The 15,081-nt window shown below is 37.8% G+C and overlaps 1 protein-coding gene across 1 annotated transcript in view; it reads right to left on the bottom strand.

Annotated features, from left to right (window-relative positions):
• Positions 1–15,081, bottom strand: part of ptprz1a (protein tyrosine phosphatase receptor type Z1a) — a 53,628-nt gene that overhangs the window by 2,579 nt on the left and 35,968 nt on the right. The window contains exons 14-30 of the mRNA XM_016474386.1: positions 13,238–14,958; positions 11,575–11,719; positions 10,039–10,124; positions 9,125–9,210; positions 7,342–7,362; positions 7,086–7,182; positions 6,909–6,994; positions 6,462–6,596; positions 6,028–6,162; positions 5,324–5,487; positions 5,101–5,236; positions 4,781–4,927; positions 4,569–4,662; positions 3,605–3,678; positions 3,394–3,522; positions 3,095–3,247; positions 1,130–1,272 (exon numbers count right to left, since the gene is read on the bottom strand). Of these exons, the coding sequence (XP_016329872.1) occupies positions 1,130–1,272; positions 3,095–3,247; positions 3,394–3,522; positions 3,605–3,678; positions 4,569–4,662; positions 4,781–4,927; positions 5,101–5,236; positions 5,324–5,487; positions 6,028–6,162; positions 6,462–6,596; positions 6,909–6,994; positions 7,086–7,182; positions 7,342–7,362; positions 9,125–9,210; positions 10,039–10,124; positions 11,575–11,719; positions 13,238–14,958 (3,552 nt within the window). The remainder of the gene's footprint in view (positions 1–1,129; positions 1,273–3,094; positions 3,248–3,393; positions 3,523–3,604; positions 3,679–4,568; positions 4,663–4,780; positions 4,928–5,100; positions 5,237–5,323; positions 5,488–6,027; positions 6,163–6,461; positions 6,597–6,908; positions 6,995–7,085; positions 7,183–7,341; positions 7,363–9,124; positions 9,211–10,038; positions 10,125–11,574; positions 11,720–13,237; positions 14,959–15,081) is intronic.

Genomic DNA, 15,081 nt, shown 5'->3' on the forward strand with positions numbered 1-15,081 from the left:
AGTACTGTTTATTAACCGCTAGAGCGCCAAAATTTAGACTGCAGCTTTAATTCATAAACATAACAACAAAAAAATGCCGATAGTAACAAAAATGTAATATTTTATTTACTAATCAATAGTAAAGAAAATAAAACTGAATTTGACATCATTGGTGATTCATTTTGGTTTGCCGTTCTAACAGTTACTGGAAACATATTCTCACTTCTTTGAGCTTTTGTTGTATTAATTACAATATTTTCTGTAACATGGCTTTGGAACAATATGTCTTGTGAAAAGTGTTATATAAATACATTTCAAATTTATATACACTACAGTTCAAAAGTTTGGGGTCAAAAAGTTATTTTATTTTATTTTTATTATTTTATTTATTTATTTATTTTTGAAGGAATTCAAATTATTCAGAAAGGACATATTTAAATTGCATTAAAGCATTAAATTGATCAAAAGTAATGGTAAAGATATTATGTACAAAAAAAGATTTATTTCAAATTTCAATATATTTATTTCATTTGAACTTTCTATTCATCAGAATTCTTAAAAAAAAAACGTATCACTGTTTCCAAAAAAAAATATTAAGCAGACTGTTTTAAACAAAGTTAATAGTAAGAAAAGTTTCTGAATACCAAATGTTGTTTTTTAAATGTTAAAAAAATATATATGAAACTAGAAAAAAAATACAATTTTAACTGTATGATTAAATAAATGCTGACTTAGTGAGCATAAGAGATTTCTTTCAAAAACATTAAAAAAAAAGGAAAATCTTACTGGCCCCAGCATTTCAACAGCCGTATATTAGAACTAAAAATATTTCTCTTGAGGTTTTTACATCTAATAACTAAGATTCACTAAATACAAACTCAGTATTCCCCAGATAATATTTTAATCCGTTCTTTTGGCTGTAGCACACTGACCATATGAAAGCCAATTATTTAATTTAGCAAATGCTTACTATTTTTACTGTTTTTACTATTATTATAGTTTAACAGCTGGTCCAACATATAGACCAGCATAAACCAGACTGGAAATTCCTGCTGGTTTATTGGGCAGGGGTATGTGCCGATGCAGACAGCAGGCTCACTAGCTTCTGGAACAGAAAAAACAAGACGCAGTGTGCATCTCCTTCACTCACTCATCATGTACGACCACAGGTCCATCTTTGGAGCCGGACTCTTTTTGGATGATGTTGATTAGCTCAAAGACGTTACTGATGGGACTGTCTGGGTTTGGCCAGCGTGGAGCCCGGTAATGCTTCACTTCTAGAACAAAATCATCCTGAAAAAGAGGTTATGATGAACAAATCCATCAAGACATTTTTAACTACAAACCGTTGTAAGGCCCTATGATTTCTGCAATGTAGAAAATGCAGACAGAATCGTGGAATCCAGTCATAAAGATGGAATTTATGGAATGTCACGGAATTTGCCCCATTCTGGATGGATACATCAAAAGTAGGTCAGTACACTTAAATCAAAATGCGATATGGACAAGTGTCTGTGAGCCGTATTAAACCATAAAAATATCATTTAATTATGAATCCTGCATGTTCTGCACGTCCATGTGTGAATGAATGGCACAGACACACGGTTTTGTTTACTACACACATACTGTTTTCAGCCTCTGCTGCCTCAATATATGAGAACATGAACATAATCTCTAGAATGCTCTGTCACTTCATGAGCATTTTACCGTTTCTTTTGAGAAATATATTGCCATATATACAAACAGAAATTAAAAGTTTGGTTTAATTTGAAGAAACTGACAGAAATATAATACTTAATGTAATGATAGTATTATTACTAATAAAATTATTAATAACGCATTATTTTTAAGGAATATTTAGGACTATGAGAAAAATGTAGATTAAACGCAGCATTTCTGAAAAAAATAAAATAATTAATGGAAAACAGAATTTGATTAAAAAAAATGAATTTGAGAAAAAAATAAAACATTTCATTGGGCCTTAAAAATGTAATTTTTGTTAGACTTTTAATAAATTGCTGTTAAATTGTGTAAGTTTCATTATTTCAATTAATTAGACATGCTTTGTCATGAATATTTGTTAATTTAACCATTAAAACTATAGTCTAGAAAAATAAAACAGAAAAATCCAGAAAAAAAAAATTATAAAATGGAATTTGGGAAAAAATTAAATGGATTTCATAGAGCCCTGGTGCTGCTTCCAGCTAAAATACAAGTCTGTATTATCACTTTCTCCATTGAAAAAGCCATCTCGTCTGAATCAGGAGAGAAATCTGTACAGATCTGTACAGCGAAAACAGCCCAAAACAGGTTAACAAATATGTTGGTGGATTTTGATGTGAGAGAACAACAGAGGATGGACTTTTTCACTGGAGGAAGTGTTGTTATGGATTATGGACTGGTATTTTGAAGGGACTTTTTAAAGTGAAAACACCTTAATGGTGAATTTGTTTCTTACAAACACTCAGTTTTTTCACTTCATTAATTGATGGACTGGAGTCTTACGGATTAATCGTGGATTATTGTGATGTTTTTATCAGCTGTTTGGACTCTCATTCTGACGGCACCCATTCACTGCAGAGGATCCATTAGTGAGTAAGTGATATAATGCTACATTTCTTCAAATCTGGTTTGATGAAGAAATAAACAGTTTCTACACCTACATCTTGGATGCTCTGAGGGTAAGTAAATTTTCAGCAAATTTTTATTTTTGGATGAATTTTTTTTTTTTTTTTAAGTGTGTGTGTGTTTATGATCAGTATGCTTCAGCAGATACAGATGGTTTGATGGTAAGTGTATGAAAAGCACCAGATGTGTTGTTTAACAGACTCTGTTCTCACTTTCGTCAGCAGCCATTTGCTCCGCCTAATATTTTCCACAATCATACGGCAGGCACCAGCTGCGATCTTTAAAACAGATGCCTGTGTTCATGTTTTTTAACGATTTTGGAGAAACGACGCAAAGAAATCGCTCATTTGCATCTCTCTGAATCGATTATCTCAGCTTTAGTATGTTACCTTCCTTTTGGTGCATTGTGGGTAAAATCTCTGATCCTCTTTATGTTGCTAATGTAAACCGTGGAATCTGATTGGCTGTGCAGCAGATATGATGTTACCTGTGTGGCCTCTAGGATGTAATCCTGCACTATCAACATATCTTCATTGGATAGGGACACGTGGCCCTCCCCTTTTAACGACACAGAGAATGTCTCGTAGCTGATTGGCTGATCTCTCGCAGGCCAGAATATGATTGGCTCGCTGTCTTCTGTCTGGAAATGGAATAAAGAAATGACCGAGGGAGGGAGAGAGTGAATGAGAGATGAATGAAAGGACAATCTGTTTAATTCAGCACTGGAAGACTGGCAGGAAATGAGCATGACGCTATGAAGCGGTTTGCGATAAAAGCTGTACTGACCGTACTACTCGTGTCCGGCAACGAAACAATAACCTGGGCATTGTGATCCCACACCATCCTCCACAAATCCTTCACTGTGCTGGGCAAAGGATTCTGGGTAATGATGAACTCTTTGCTCTGCCGATAACCCTGTGAATGCATGAATGAGTCTTGATATGAATCTAAATAAGCTGTTATAGAGAAGTGACTGGAGAAACGCTGAGTGTCTCACCATGACATATGAGGCGTTGATGTAGTCTGACGTCTCTCCTGCTGATGTGGAAAAACACACTCTGGATTTCTCTACTGCAAAACACACAACAGTCACTTCAGAGAACTGAATATCTGTCCATCCATGTGTCTATCCATCTGTCTATTTGTCAATTCATCCGTCTGTCCCTCAAGTCATCTATCTATTTTCCATCCATCCGTCCGTCCGTCCATCCATCTATTCGTCCGTCTGTCCATCCTTCTTCTATCCATCTACCTGTCTGTCTGTCTATATATCTATCCTCCCACCTATCTATCCACATTCATCTAGCTGTCCATCCATTCATCCACTTATCCACCTGTCTCTCTCTGTCTGTCTGTCTATCATCATTCTGTCTACATATCTATCCTTCCACTTATCTCTCCACACATTCATGTCTATCTTGCTGTTCATCTCTCTATCTATCTATCTGTCTATCCACACATTCATATGTCTATCTATCTATCTATCTATCTATCTATCCTTCCACTTATCTCTCCACACATTCATATGTCTATCTTGCTGTTCATCCACCCATCCATCTATCTATTTCTCCGTCCGTCTGTCCATCCTTCTTCTATCCATCTACCTCTGTCTATATTATCTATCCTCCCACCTATCTATCCACATTCATCTAGCTGTCCATCCATCCATTCATCCACTTATCCACCTGTCTCTCTCTGTCTGTCTGTCTATCTGTCTCTCTCTGTCTGTCCACCTGTCTGTCTGTCTATCATCATTCTGTCTACATATCTATCCTTCCACTTATCTCTCCACACATTCATATGTCTATCTTGCTGTTCATCCATCCGTCTATCCATCTATCCATCTATCTATCTATCTATCTATCCATCTATCAACCTGACTATCTATCTGTCTGTCTCTTTTCATCTGTCCATCCTTCCATCCATCCATCCATCCCATAATGAAGAAAAACAATAGACACCAGGAATCAGAGAGCAGCTTCTGTTCTTCGTTCTGTTGCAGTCACTCAGGGCACTGCTGTAATCGTTCTGTTTGGCATTCGAATGGCACACCAACTGCAATGACAAGGTCATTGTCACATATGTCAGGTTATTATTCAACTACAGCTGTGGTGATACAAATACTTACAGCTGTGCTCTTCAGAAATCACTTAAGAACTGAGAGTACACTTACTTTAAACTGCTTTTCCAGTCGTGTCTTGCATGAGGCCCCTGGGGTCAGGAGGTTGTTAACATACTGATGAATATGGCTTGATGGCACCTCTGTCTCTTGACTCAAAATGGCCTCTACTAGAGCATCATGGGTAAAGATGTATTGCTCCTGTAAAGGTACCAGAACAACCGATGTTGAGAAGGAAACTTGAGTCCAACATTGAGTCCAAATTCTAAGCAACACTAAGGATTGATTCAACTGTAAATAATGCATCATTTTTCTTTATAGAGCACAATGAAGTTCTACACACCAAAATGAGACTTTAATTGCTGTTCACTCACCTCTGTTTGAACTAGATAGTTCCGTTGTGTACGAATGTGTTTGAGGAATCCCATAATGTTGACTGTCCCCTGTGCTTTAATCTGTTTTAACATGCTGTCCAACACTATGTAGGTCCCTGTTCGGCCCACTCCAGCACTAAACACACACAAACAGACGTCAGATAACAATTGTCAAATATACAATATGACACTTGATACATTTAAAGAGAGTCCTGTAGCCCACCTGCAGTGTACAATCATTGGCCCCATGTGCTCAGTTTGGGATCTAGAGGACTTGTAGACGAATGAAAGCACAGGCAAGACGTACTCAGGTACGCCCATGTCTGGCCATTGTGTGTAGTGGTAATGTATTACCATCCTCTCGTTACTATGACCTCTCTGAGAACCCTAAAAATAATAAACATCAAGTATACATGCAATCAATAAACAAGCAAACGTTAATGCAATCCTGCAATTGTTTTCACAAAGAGGAGTACCAGCATGATAAAATGTTAAAATATCAACATTTAATTAATTAAACCGTTAACAATATATGAATTCATATTAACAATGTAATATTACTAATATTAAAATCCTAAATGATTTTGTCTAAATAAATTAAAAATAAAATACAAAAAAATTTAATCTACGATTTTAAAATGCTGAAAGTGAATCAACATGATGTACAGCATAAAAAAATTAAAAGTCATTTTGAGATTTGCTAACGATTACATTTTTATGGTGTTTATAAATTCACATTAATAACTAAGTGAGTGTTAGATGATGGCAAAGGTAATCTGAATGTAAAAACTAGAGGAAAAACATTCACAATTAAATATCCAACATCGACCGATACAATTAAATACAGATAAATACAAAAAAAAAAAACTCTTAATATCTGTACATAACCACTATTGTACCAAAATAGTGTGTATCCCTACTTGATACCTTCTTTATGCTGGTATTTCTGATGGTGACGGTTCTCTGGGTGTAGTAAGCGAGGACTTTTGTGCTCTTTACAGTAACCAAAAAACATCCATACTCTTCCTGGTTCTCCAGAGGCCAGTACTGGTCACACTTCCTCTGAGAAATGGACAAACATTAATGTGTTCAGGCTGAATGAACCCATATTTGCTATTGTCTTGTCACCCGAAAATTAAAATGTCATAATTCACTCATTCTCATCCTCTTCCAAACCCATATAATTTTGCATTTCCAACAGGAAAAAAAAATACATGTATATTCTGGTCCATGCGACTTGTGGGCTATATTCTAAGTCTTCTGGAGCCATATGAAAATGTTTCTGATGACAGAAAACTATTTTTAAAATGTCAGATATTACATCAATCTATTTAGGTAGACTCTGCACTAAAATGGCTCACCCTTCCTTTCTCCATTAGGTTTGTGATCATAACAATCACTCCCACATTCTGCTCCCACACCATCCGCCAGAAATCCACTGTGCTGGACATTAAGGGCCCTTGTGCCGCAATGTAGGCTTTCTGTTTGTTAAAACCCTTGTGTGAAACAGAAAGAAGAGACAAATAAAGCTACAGGAAGGGGAAGAGCAAGTATTCTTGGTTAAAACTTTGATAGAACCTCTCAGGTGACACAATATTACAATAGGGGCCCCAAACTTCTCACACTCGCCACCATGCCTGACCTTTCTGTGATTGAATTAATAGCAAATCAGCTGTGCTTTTTAAGGGTTTTCATCACTTGTTCTATTTAAACAGTTACACTTTGAGGAAGTCATGCCTCACTGATTAAATGATAAAATTATCATGATTTGCCTGGCAACGCTTCTTAGTTCAGGCAAAATCTCTCACATCAACGTAGTTGGCGTTTATATAGTCCCCTCCGCTTCTCCCATCTTTGTCGTTCAGGGGTGCGAGTCGCACTCTGCTGTGATCATCTAAAGGATGTAATTGAATACATTACAATTTTATATTAGTCACAGAAACATGCATCTAATGCTTATATTTATTTGTGGCAGTGGTTCTCACAGGCTAAAATGTTGACGTATCGGTTCTTGTTCTTATTGTCTGGATGACTGGAACAGTCCGTTGTTGTTCCGAGGTCCACGGTGCATGTCTGAACTTCCTAAAAACACAAACAATCCTCTAGTCAAACAGCCTGCCATAAAGTGACAACACTGAAGACATAGTCAAAGACTCTTCACAAGTGCAGACAAGTGAGCGTCACAAATTCATGCTAATGCTATCAAAAGCAAAAAGAAAATTAAAGGGAGATGTGGCTTACCTCAAAATACTCTTTCAATATCTAATGGGGGGGTGAGAATGCAAAAAGCAATGAAATACAGTGACAAACTGTGCACCAGAAATACACGTAACAGTACACAGCAAAAGCACTGACAAGCCTGGGTTGGATTCTGCTCATTTAACGGTCTATAAGTTTCGGTTCTGGATGCTGATTGGTCACTGAAGCAAGAAATGAAGTCACATTGTGAGATATTGAGTAACACTGCGAGTCATAAAGTCTTGAGAAATAAAGTCAAAATTAAAATGAAATTAAGTTGCAACTGGGGCATATAAAGTGACTCTGCAGCAAAGTTGCAATTATGAGAACTAGTCACAGTTGTGAGATATGAAATCACAATTATAATAAAGTTGCAATTGTGAAAAAGATGTACTTGTGATATACATAAAGTCGCAGTTTGAAGAAATGAAGTTTGAAAAATAAAGCTATATTTCTAAGATATACTGTAAATTCGCAATTATAATAATAATTTTGCAATATTTGCAATTGTTAAATAAAGCCTCTAAATTACAAGAAATAAGGTTGCAATTATGAGAAATAGTCGCAAAAATAAATGCAATTGTTATTTAAAGCCAAATAACTTGCGAGATAAAGTCTCAATTATTAAAAATAAATTCACAATAATTAGGTATAAAGTCACAATTATGAGACATAACGTTGCAACTGTGAGATATAGTTGCAAGTGTGGGATAGGAAGTCCAAATTGCATAATATAGTTGCAATTATGAGAAATACATGCAATTGTGAAACATAAAATCATAATTGTGAAATAAAGCTGCAACTGTGAGATACAAAGTTGCACGATTACATGAAGTTCAAAGGCAGAAACAGGCTTCCATGCAAACTTCATTTCTTAAATATCTTTATAATCTTTTTCCTTAATCTTTATAACTGCAGAAAGGTGGAAATATATCCAAATATATAATTATCTTGGGAAATAATTGATCTTTTAAATCAATATGCTGAACTTTCATCTGAGGTTTTAGTTTGATCCAGTGAATATTCCACTATTTACTATGCAACTCTGTTAGAGTAAGAGAAAGTCAAAATAATAAATTATTTGCTATGCATCTCTGTTAGAGTAAGAGAAAGTCAAAATAATAAATGAATGCCACTAAATTTCCGGGAATCTTTTTCACTGAAGGAACGTAGCCACATATATCAACTACGCTCAATCAAAATGGACAGAATCCAAAGACCTGCTGCCATGGATTGAACAGAACATGCATTCAAACACTGCTGTTTGTATCAGTGCAGGTGTTTAACATAAATAGCATGCCACAAAACACATATCACTAAAATAATTCAGCCTGAACACGACACAAAAAGCAACACAGGAACTTTTTAAACATATCCATCACTTTTTCGTAGGATGTGCTTATGACAAGAACTAATAATTAGGTTGCCTGATTTGTGTCCAATTAAAGCTTTCTTGATTTTTGCATGATCTAATGAGGTGTGAATAATTTAATGTTATGGTGAGAATCTATAATCTGACACTGATTGATGTTAATGAAGCTGTAACTGGGTCTTTTTGTGCACCTGACTGGAACATAGAGCTGAGTGCGTTACTGACCTAATTATAACTCAAATTTATTACCAGCAACCTGCGTTCACGCATGAATGGATAGAGAGTGAATATACGTGCCTGAATGAACCAAACAATTCATTTATAAGACACGCCTTAATGACATGTTGATCTGCTATATCAAGGCTCACATGAGACAGCTGTCCCTTGAAGAGTGGGGGATGATGGGATACGAACCTCAAACTCTCTAGAAAATGAGTTGGTGTTGTGAAGCTCAGCCACGTGCTTCACAAATTGCTTTACTGACTGGGGTTCGTGTTCACCTGGAAGTGTAAAAGACATGTCTGATGACCAAAACAGAAGTGAAAAGCATTTATAATTATTATTTGAGCATGATTAGAATTTGAACGTAATTTTGAGGTACACACTGATCAATAATGATGTAAAACAGATAAAGCTGCATGTGGTTCAGCTTTTCCCTAAACTGTGGGGACCAAATGACTCTAAATCTAAAATGTCATGTGGTTTAACCATCAAGTAAAAGGCATAGACATATTTTCCTTACACTTTGAATACATTTTAATCAATATTTTTGTATTTAATATATATAATATACATCTTATCAAGTTTTAGGGAGTTGCACCACATGACACTGATCTGTTATTTTAAGGGACTTATTGACCTTGACACAAGGTCTGTAGAGGTCGTCGCTACGATTTCATGATTTCATGTTTTTTTTCTGCAAGTTGGTCACACCACATGACAGTTTTTTAAATATTAAAAGCAGTTTTGTTGAAATAATTTTCTATAATAAATTATAATATTAATAGGTTATGCCAAACTACTTTTAATGCCTTCTTTTCTAGAATAATTTTTAATGAGGCATTTTTTCCTTCATTATAATATCAGGACAGTTACACAACTTGACATTTTTTTATTTAAGCCTCCCAAAAAAATATCAAAATGATTTTTAATTTAGAAATTAAAAACAGTCACCACTGACAAGATGTATTCAAGTAATTAAGTACATGAATTACATTTTTGTGTTTTCTTTTTAAGTAAATTAAAAGATGAGCATAAGTTATTGACCCAAATATCATTAGTATCAATGGAAACTCCCTATTACGATTATGAAAAAGTGTACGTGTTACCTGTAGGGCTCAGCAATGGTGAGGAGGATATAACCCTGGGTGATGTGCTGTCTTCAATGTAGAAATGAGCAGTCTGAAAACATTTCCTGTAACAGCAATAAACACTTTTTCTACTCTTTATGTTTTTCTACTGTTGACTGAATAGCATGTAAGGCAGATGTACTACACAAATTACCTTGACACAAAGTTCATAAAAACAGAGAAAAAAATCTATGGTTCTAACATGCAAGCTTTGGTTATTTGTTGTTGTCTTATCCACATATGTGCTGGAGATTGGACTCTTAAGCTTAAAAAAATAAACACAAAAACCATATTCAGTCTAATCCACAACACGTTTTTAACAGGATCACCCAGAGGACTTCCTGAACTGTTTTGTCTAAAACGGAACTTCTTGGAAGGGATTAGTGACCACAATGATGGGCGACACAGATTTAACGCTAACGTTTCAAGACATCCCATTAAGTGCGCATCTGTCTGCTCTCCAAATGAGCACCATGTAGCTACAGATGGACAAGCAGTCGTACATGCCCATGTTCTGCTGAGATTGAACCACCCACGGCTGCACTAACAAGACATGAACATGACTTGGTTGTGTTGAACATAATCACGTGGAGGTTCTTTCTCCAGCCTGGCAGCATGTGTTCCCTGTAGGCCCACAAACAACAGATCAGCGTATCGGAGATTTAATCACCGGCTCCAAGATTACCGATTTAATCTCCTCGCAATCTTCACGGTGTAACAACAAAAAGTCATGCATGAGCAATATGTTAAAGGGGCAAGAGGCATGTCGGAATGAGAAATGTACAATCTTGTGCCGCTAAACTGTTTACACATCTGAGACATGTTCTTGATGGGATTGCCAAAGTTGCTTATTTCACAGTTGGGAATATCTGACAGTGAACAGGATTTCAGACTTCCATCCTGGTGTGGAAGGACCATTTTTACCGCTTTGGTGTGAATCCTGGGCAGTTTCTCTCACACACACACACACACACACACACACACACACACACACAGAGAGACCACCACCACATCATGGCTTGTTTATCTAGCTTCCTTTTGAGGTGGTCCCTCACCCGGTGGGTGTGAGATTGGGTCTGTGCCCAAGATTAGACCCCCATCACAGACAGACAACACACTCCTCATGGGGCCACACCACTCCCCCTTCTCCTCCTTATCGACGATTGTTATGATTATGGATTAGTAACAATATGACGGAAATCATGAGCAGCTGTCTTAGAGGAAGTATATTTTTGTTTTCCATGCATCCTGTTCGACTATGCATGACTGATGATAAATGCACAGGAAAAAAATGCTTGGGTAACATATAAACTAACTGCCTTTATTCGTGTCAAAAATATGGTGTAAATATTATTTAATTGTATTAATTTTTAAGGGTCAGCAAGTGTATGCAAATTAGAAATGAAAAAAATTATAAAAGATTATATATGTTAATTAAAAATGTAAATGAGTTTTACATTTCTATTAAATATATAATTCTGTATTAAATAAGATGCTGTTATCCATAGGACTTACCTCCAGTAGATAAAAATGCCAATCAAAACAATGAGACCCAGGAAGGTGAGGGTGGAGACCACAGCTAGAGGAATCACAGCCTTCTTCTGGCGCTCTATGCTGCTCGCTAGGCCCACCCGCGACTCATGACTGCTGTTACTGGCATCTATGGGTTAAAAACACCCTATTCAGATCAGAGCATCATCAGCAATCAATGTTCTTGATGGAAAATGCAGTATCCTATTAGACTCATATTTGGCGCACTGAGATAATTAAACAATAAAAATGTATGATAGACAATGCAAACAAACTTACCTTATAAAATATTTTTACACACCTTCAAGACAAGTGGAACTATCACACTTCACATAACTTGTAACACAGATCAATGCTGATCTTACTGTACTAAAGTGACATCATTTGCAAACCAGTAGGCCTTAATACATGCAATAACTGAATAACTGAAAAAAAAAATAACATCAACAAATAAAAAAATAAAAGAAATGTAAAAATGGCTTAAAACAATGTAAAAACAATGAATGAATATCTACAGTATGTAGATGCAATAACGGTGCAGTCAATAAAAATGCAGTGGATGATAGCAACAATAAAAAATGACATTTTTGGTAAAGGTGCTATTTTGAACTAAACTCCAAATCTGCATAAAAGCACTAAAAACCACCATTTGTTCTTTAACATATTAAGTTCAAGCTATCGGACACACAGGATATTGACTCAGTTTCTCTTTGATTCTTAAAGACCCTATAATCAGTGTCATCTATAAGGATTGGTATAGCACCACTTAATCTATTCCATCAGAAATGTGTTTTGACTAAGAAGCTAAAGAGTTCACAGGTCATGATTCATTGCAGACAGACACGTTTGAAAGATTAAGACCTGACCTAGTACTGTCTGAGATGACCTCGGCATCCCAGCCAAAACACAATGCTGCCACTGCCAGCTGTCACCTACTAGCGACCAAATAAAAGAGATTTGCTGCTCTCTGCTGGACAAACAGTGAAATGACTTATCCCATGGAAGAATAACAAATCAGTGCTAACATAGCTAAGCCAAATCTTAGCTCAAATTCTATGCCTCCATGCTGTTTAAATTGATATACTGACATTCATATAGCACTAGATAAATCTACAATTTGAGCCCATAAACTCTACAGTAAAGTCTAAATTTAGAACCAGGTGTCTTGGATTCAACTTGAGATGGAAAATATGCTGTTGGTATGCTTCTGATGATGGACGTGAGCATGCTAATACACATTTTAGCAAATAATCACATGAAGAACATGCAACACAAAACAGAACACAGGAATCACATGGGACAAGGAATCAGACACATATTGTGATGATGGGATTTTCTAATTAAGATGATGGTTCTTTAACCTTTAGTCTAACTTCTCAGATTTGATGTATATGTTAATTAAGGACACTGTAGTGCGCCCTTCGATCTTACCTTCCCAGTGAACTAACTTCTACAGAACACTTTCTGGATGAGGTATTAGCTGTTTAGGTGACATTTGTGGTGGGTTATGGCGTTTTTAGGATGGATTAGTTGTCCTTGCAGCAAGAGCTCTCAGGTACTTCAAGACTCTTCACAGATCAAGCTTCACTGAACATGTCTAAATCAAGAAGCACCTTCAGGAATGGACGTCAACAACTGAGAGCTTTACCTTCCACTGGTTCCTCCTCTGAATCCCTCTCAGTGCGCTCTGGAATAGTGAAGTCTGAAGATGTCTCGTTATCTGTGAGGTTTTCACCTGATCCGCTCTCCTCTTCTCCACTTCCTCTTAGAGTCCAGGATGGGCTGGGGCGCAGAGTGACTCTGAACTCAGTAGATTCACTATCTGTCCCATTCTCACCCTCAAAGTAGAAGGAGGAAGAGTGCTCCTCGTTCCCATCATCTGTCTCATCAGGAGGTACCTCTGTAGGAGTGGCAGTGGTAATGTATGGAACAATACTCTCATCTCCTGATGCTGAGCTCTGGCCCCAATCTAAGTCGAGAGCCCAGCCCGAGGCACTGTTCTCCAGCTGTCCATCTGCAGAGTGTGTAGGCATGGAACTAGACTCTGGAGCAGAGGAAACTGCAACGGTTGGGGGCACCACAGGAGCAACCACTGAGATGGATTCTGGGGCAGAGGTTGGTGCAACAGTTGGAGGCACCACAGAAGTAGGTATGAATATGAATTCTGGAGTAGAGGTTGGCGCAATAGTCGAAGACCTTATGGGAACAGGTGCTCCCTGGGACTGTCCAGTAGCTTTTTGTGCAACGCTGCTGACAGTGTCTGAAACAGAAATGCTGGGGTCACTAGAAGGCATGGTGGAAATGGGAAGAGAAGACAAAAGAGCCTCGGTGCGGAGGTCTAAGTCTGCGTCGCTGCACAGAAGAGTACCGGTGCTGGAGGTGGACAGAAACGAATGGTGTTCTACAGGACTAGATGGGTCACCCAAGAGACCACTACAAGGGGACAGTCCCGAAGTAGAGGAGGGCAGCAGAAAGTTAGAAGAGGCATGCAGAGAGATTTCAGTAGATGCACCACTGTCTTGACTAAATGTATGAGCTACTAGAGAAGAATCTACCCATTCCGTCAGCAGTCTAGAGTCCTTAACGCTACCTGAGAGCGACGAGTCAGAGTCAAGGGTTGTCGTCATCAGAGAGTAGTCGTTAGAAACAGGAACCGAAGGCTGGAGATGTGCAAGAGTGCTCAGCGTGGAGACAATACTGAGGGACTCAAAGAGGTCATGTTCAGAACTTGGCTGCATGAAGACCACAGAAGCAGTCGCCTCTGGTAACGTTTGAAGGGGAAGAGTACTTCTACACTGAGGGTCAGCGGAGATGGACCCAGATAAAATATCATCATCACCATCATCATCATTACAATCACCACTAGAGACAGGCTCCATGTCTAAATAAGACACAGAGCCAGTGAGGAATAGGGTAGGGTAGGAAGGGGAAGGGGCGATAGACTGTGCACCACCATACACCAGCATGGAAACAGTGTACGGGATGTCCCAGTCAGGGATGGGCTCAGACAACACACTGCTTAAGGAATAGGGGGACACAGGACTTGCATGCACATAGGACAAAGTGTCAGATACAGAGGGGGCATATGAGGCACTCTCACCATTAAACACCGGCTGGGTGGTCTGCGACAGAACAGTGCTGAAAGCGGCAGTGGTTGGAAAAGGCAAGCTAGCAGTTATAGGCCACAGAGGGACCTCTGGGGGGAAGGTAGAGGAAGTTGATTCCATTGGGATTTCAGGCAATGGGGCTACAGTCACTGAACTCTCCTCGTAGCTGTGTGAGTCGGTTACAGGTTGAGTCACTTCCTCAACCTCCGAAATGTCTTTCGAAGGTGAGATTACAAATGTTTTAAGGGTTACGCTTGTTTCAAGGGTTCTGCTTGTTTTAGGGGTAATGCTTGCTTCAAGGGTTACACTTGTTTCAAGGGTTCTGCTGGTTTCAGGGGTAACACTTGCTTCAAGTGTTCTGCTTGTTTCAGGGGTAACACTTGCT

This window comes from Sinocyclocheilus anshuiensis, unplaced genomic scaffold (assembly GCF_001515605.1).
Source record: "Sinocyclocheilus anshuiensis isolate Anshui unplaced genomic scaffold, SAMN03320099.WGS_v1.1 scaffold2044, whole genome shotgun sequence".
Taxonomy (NCBI): Eukaryota; Metazoa; Chordata; class Actinopteri; order Cypriniformes; family Cyprinidae; genus Sinocyclocheilus; species Sinocyclocheilus anshuiensis.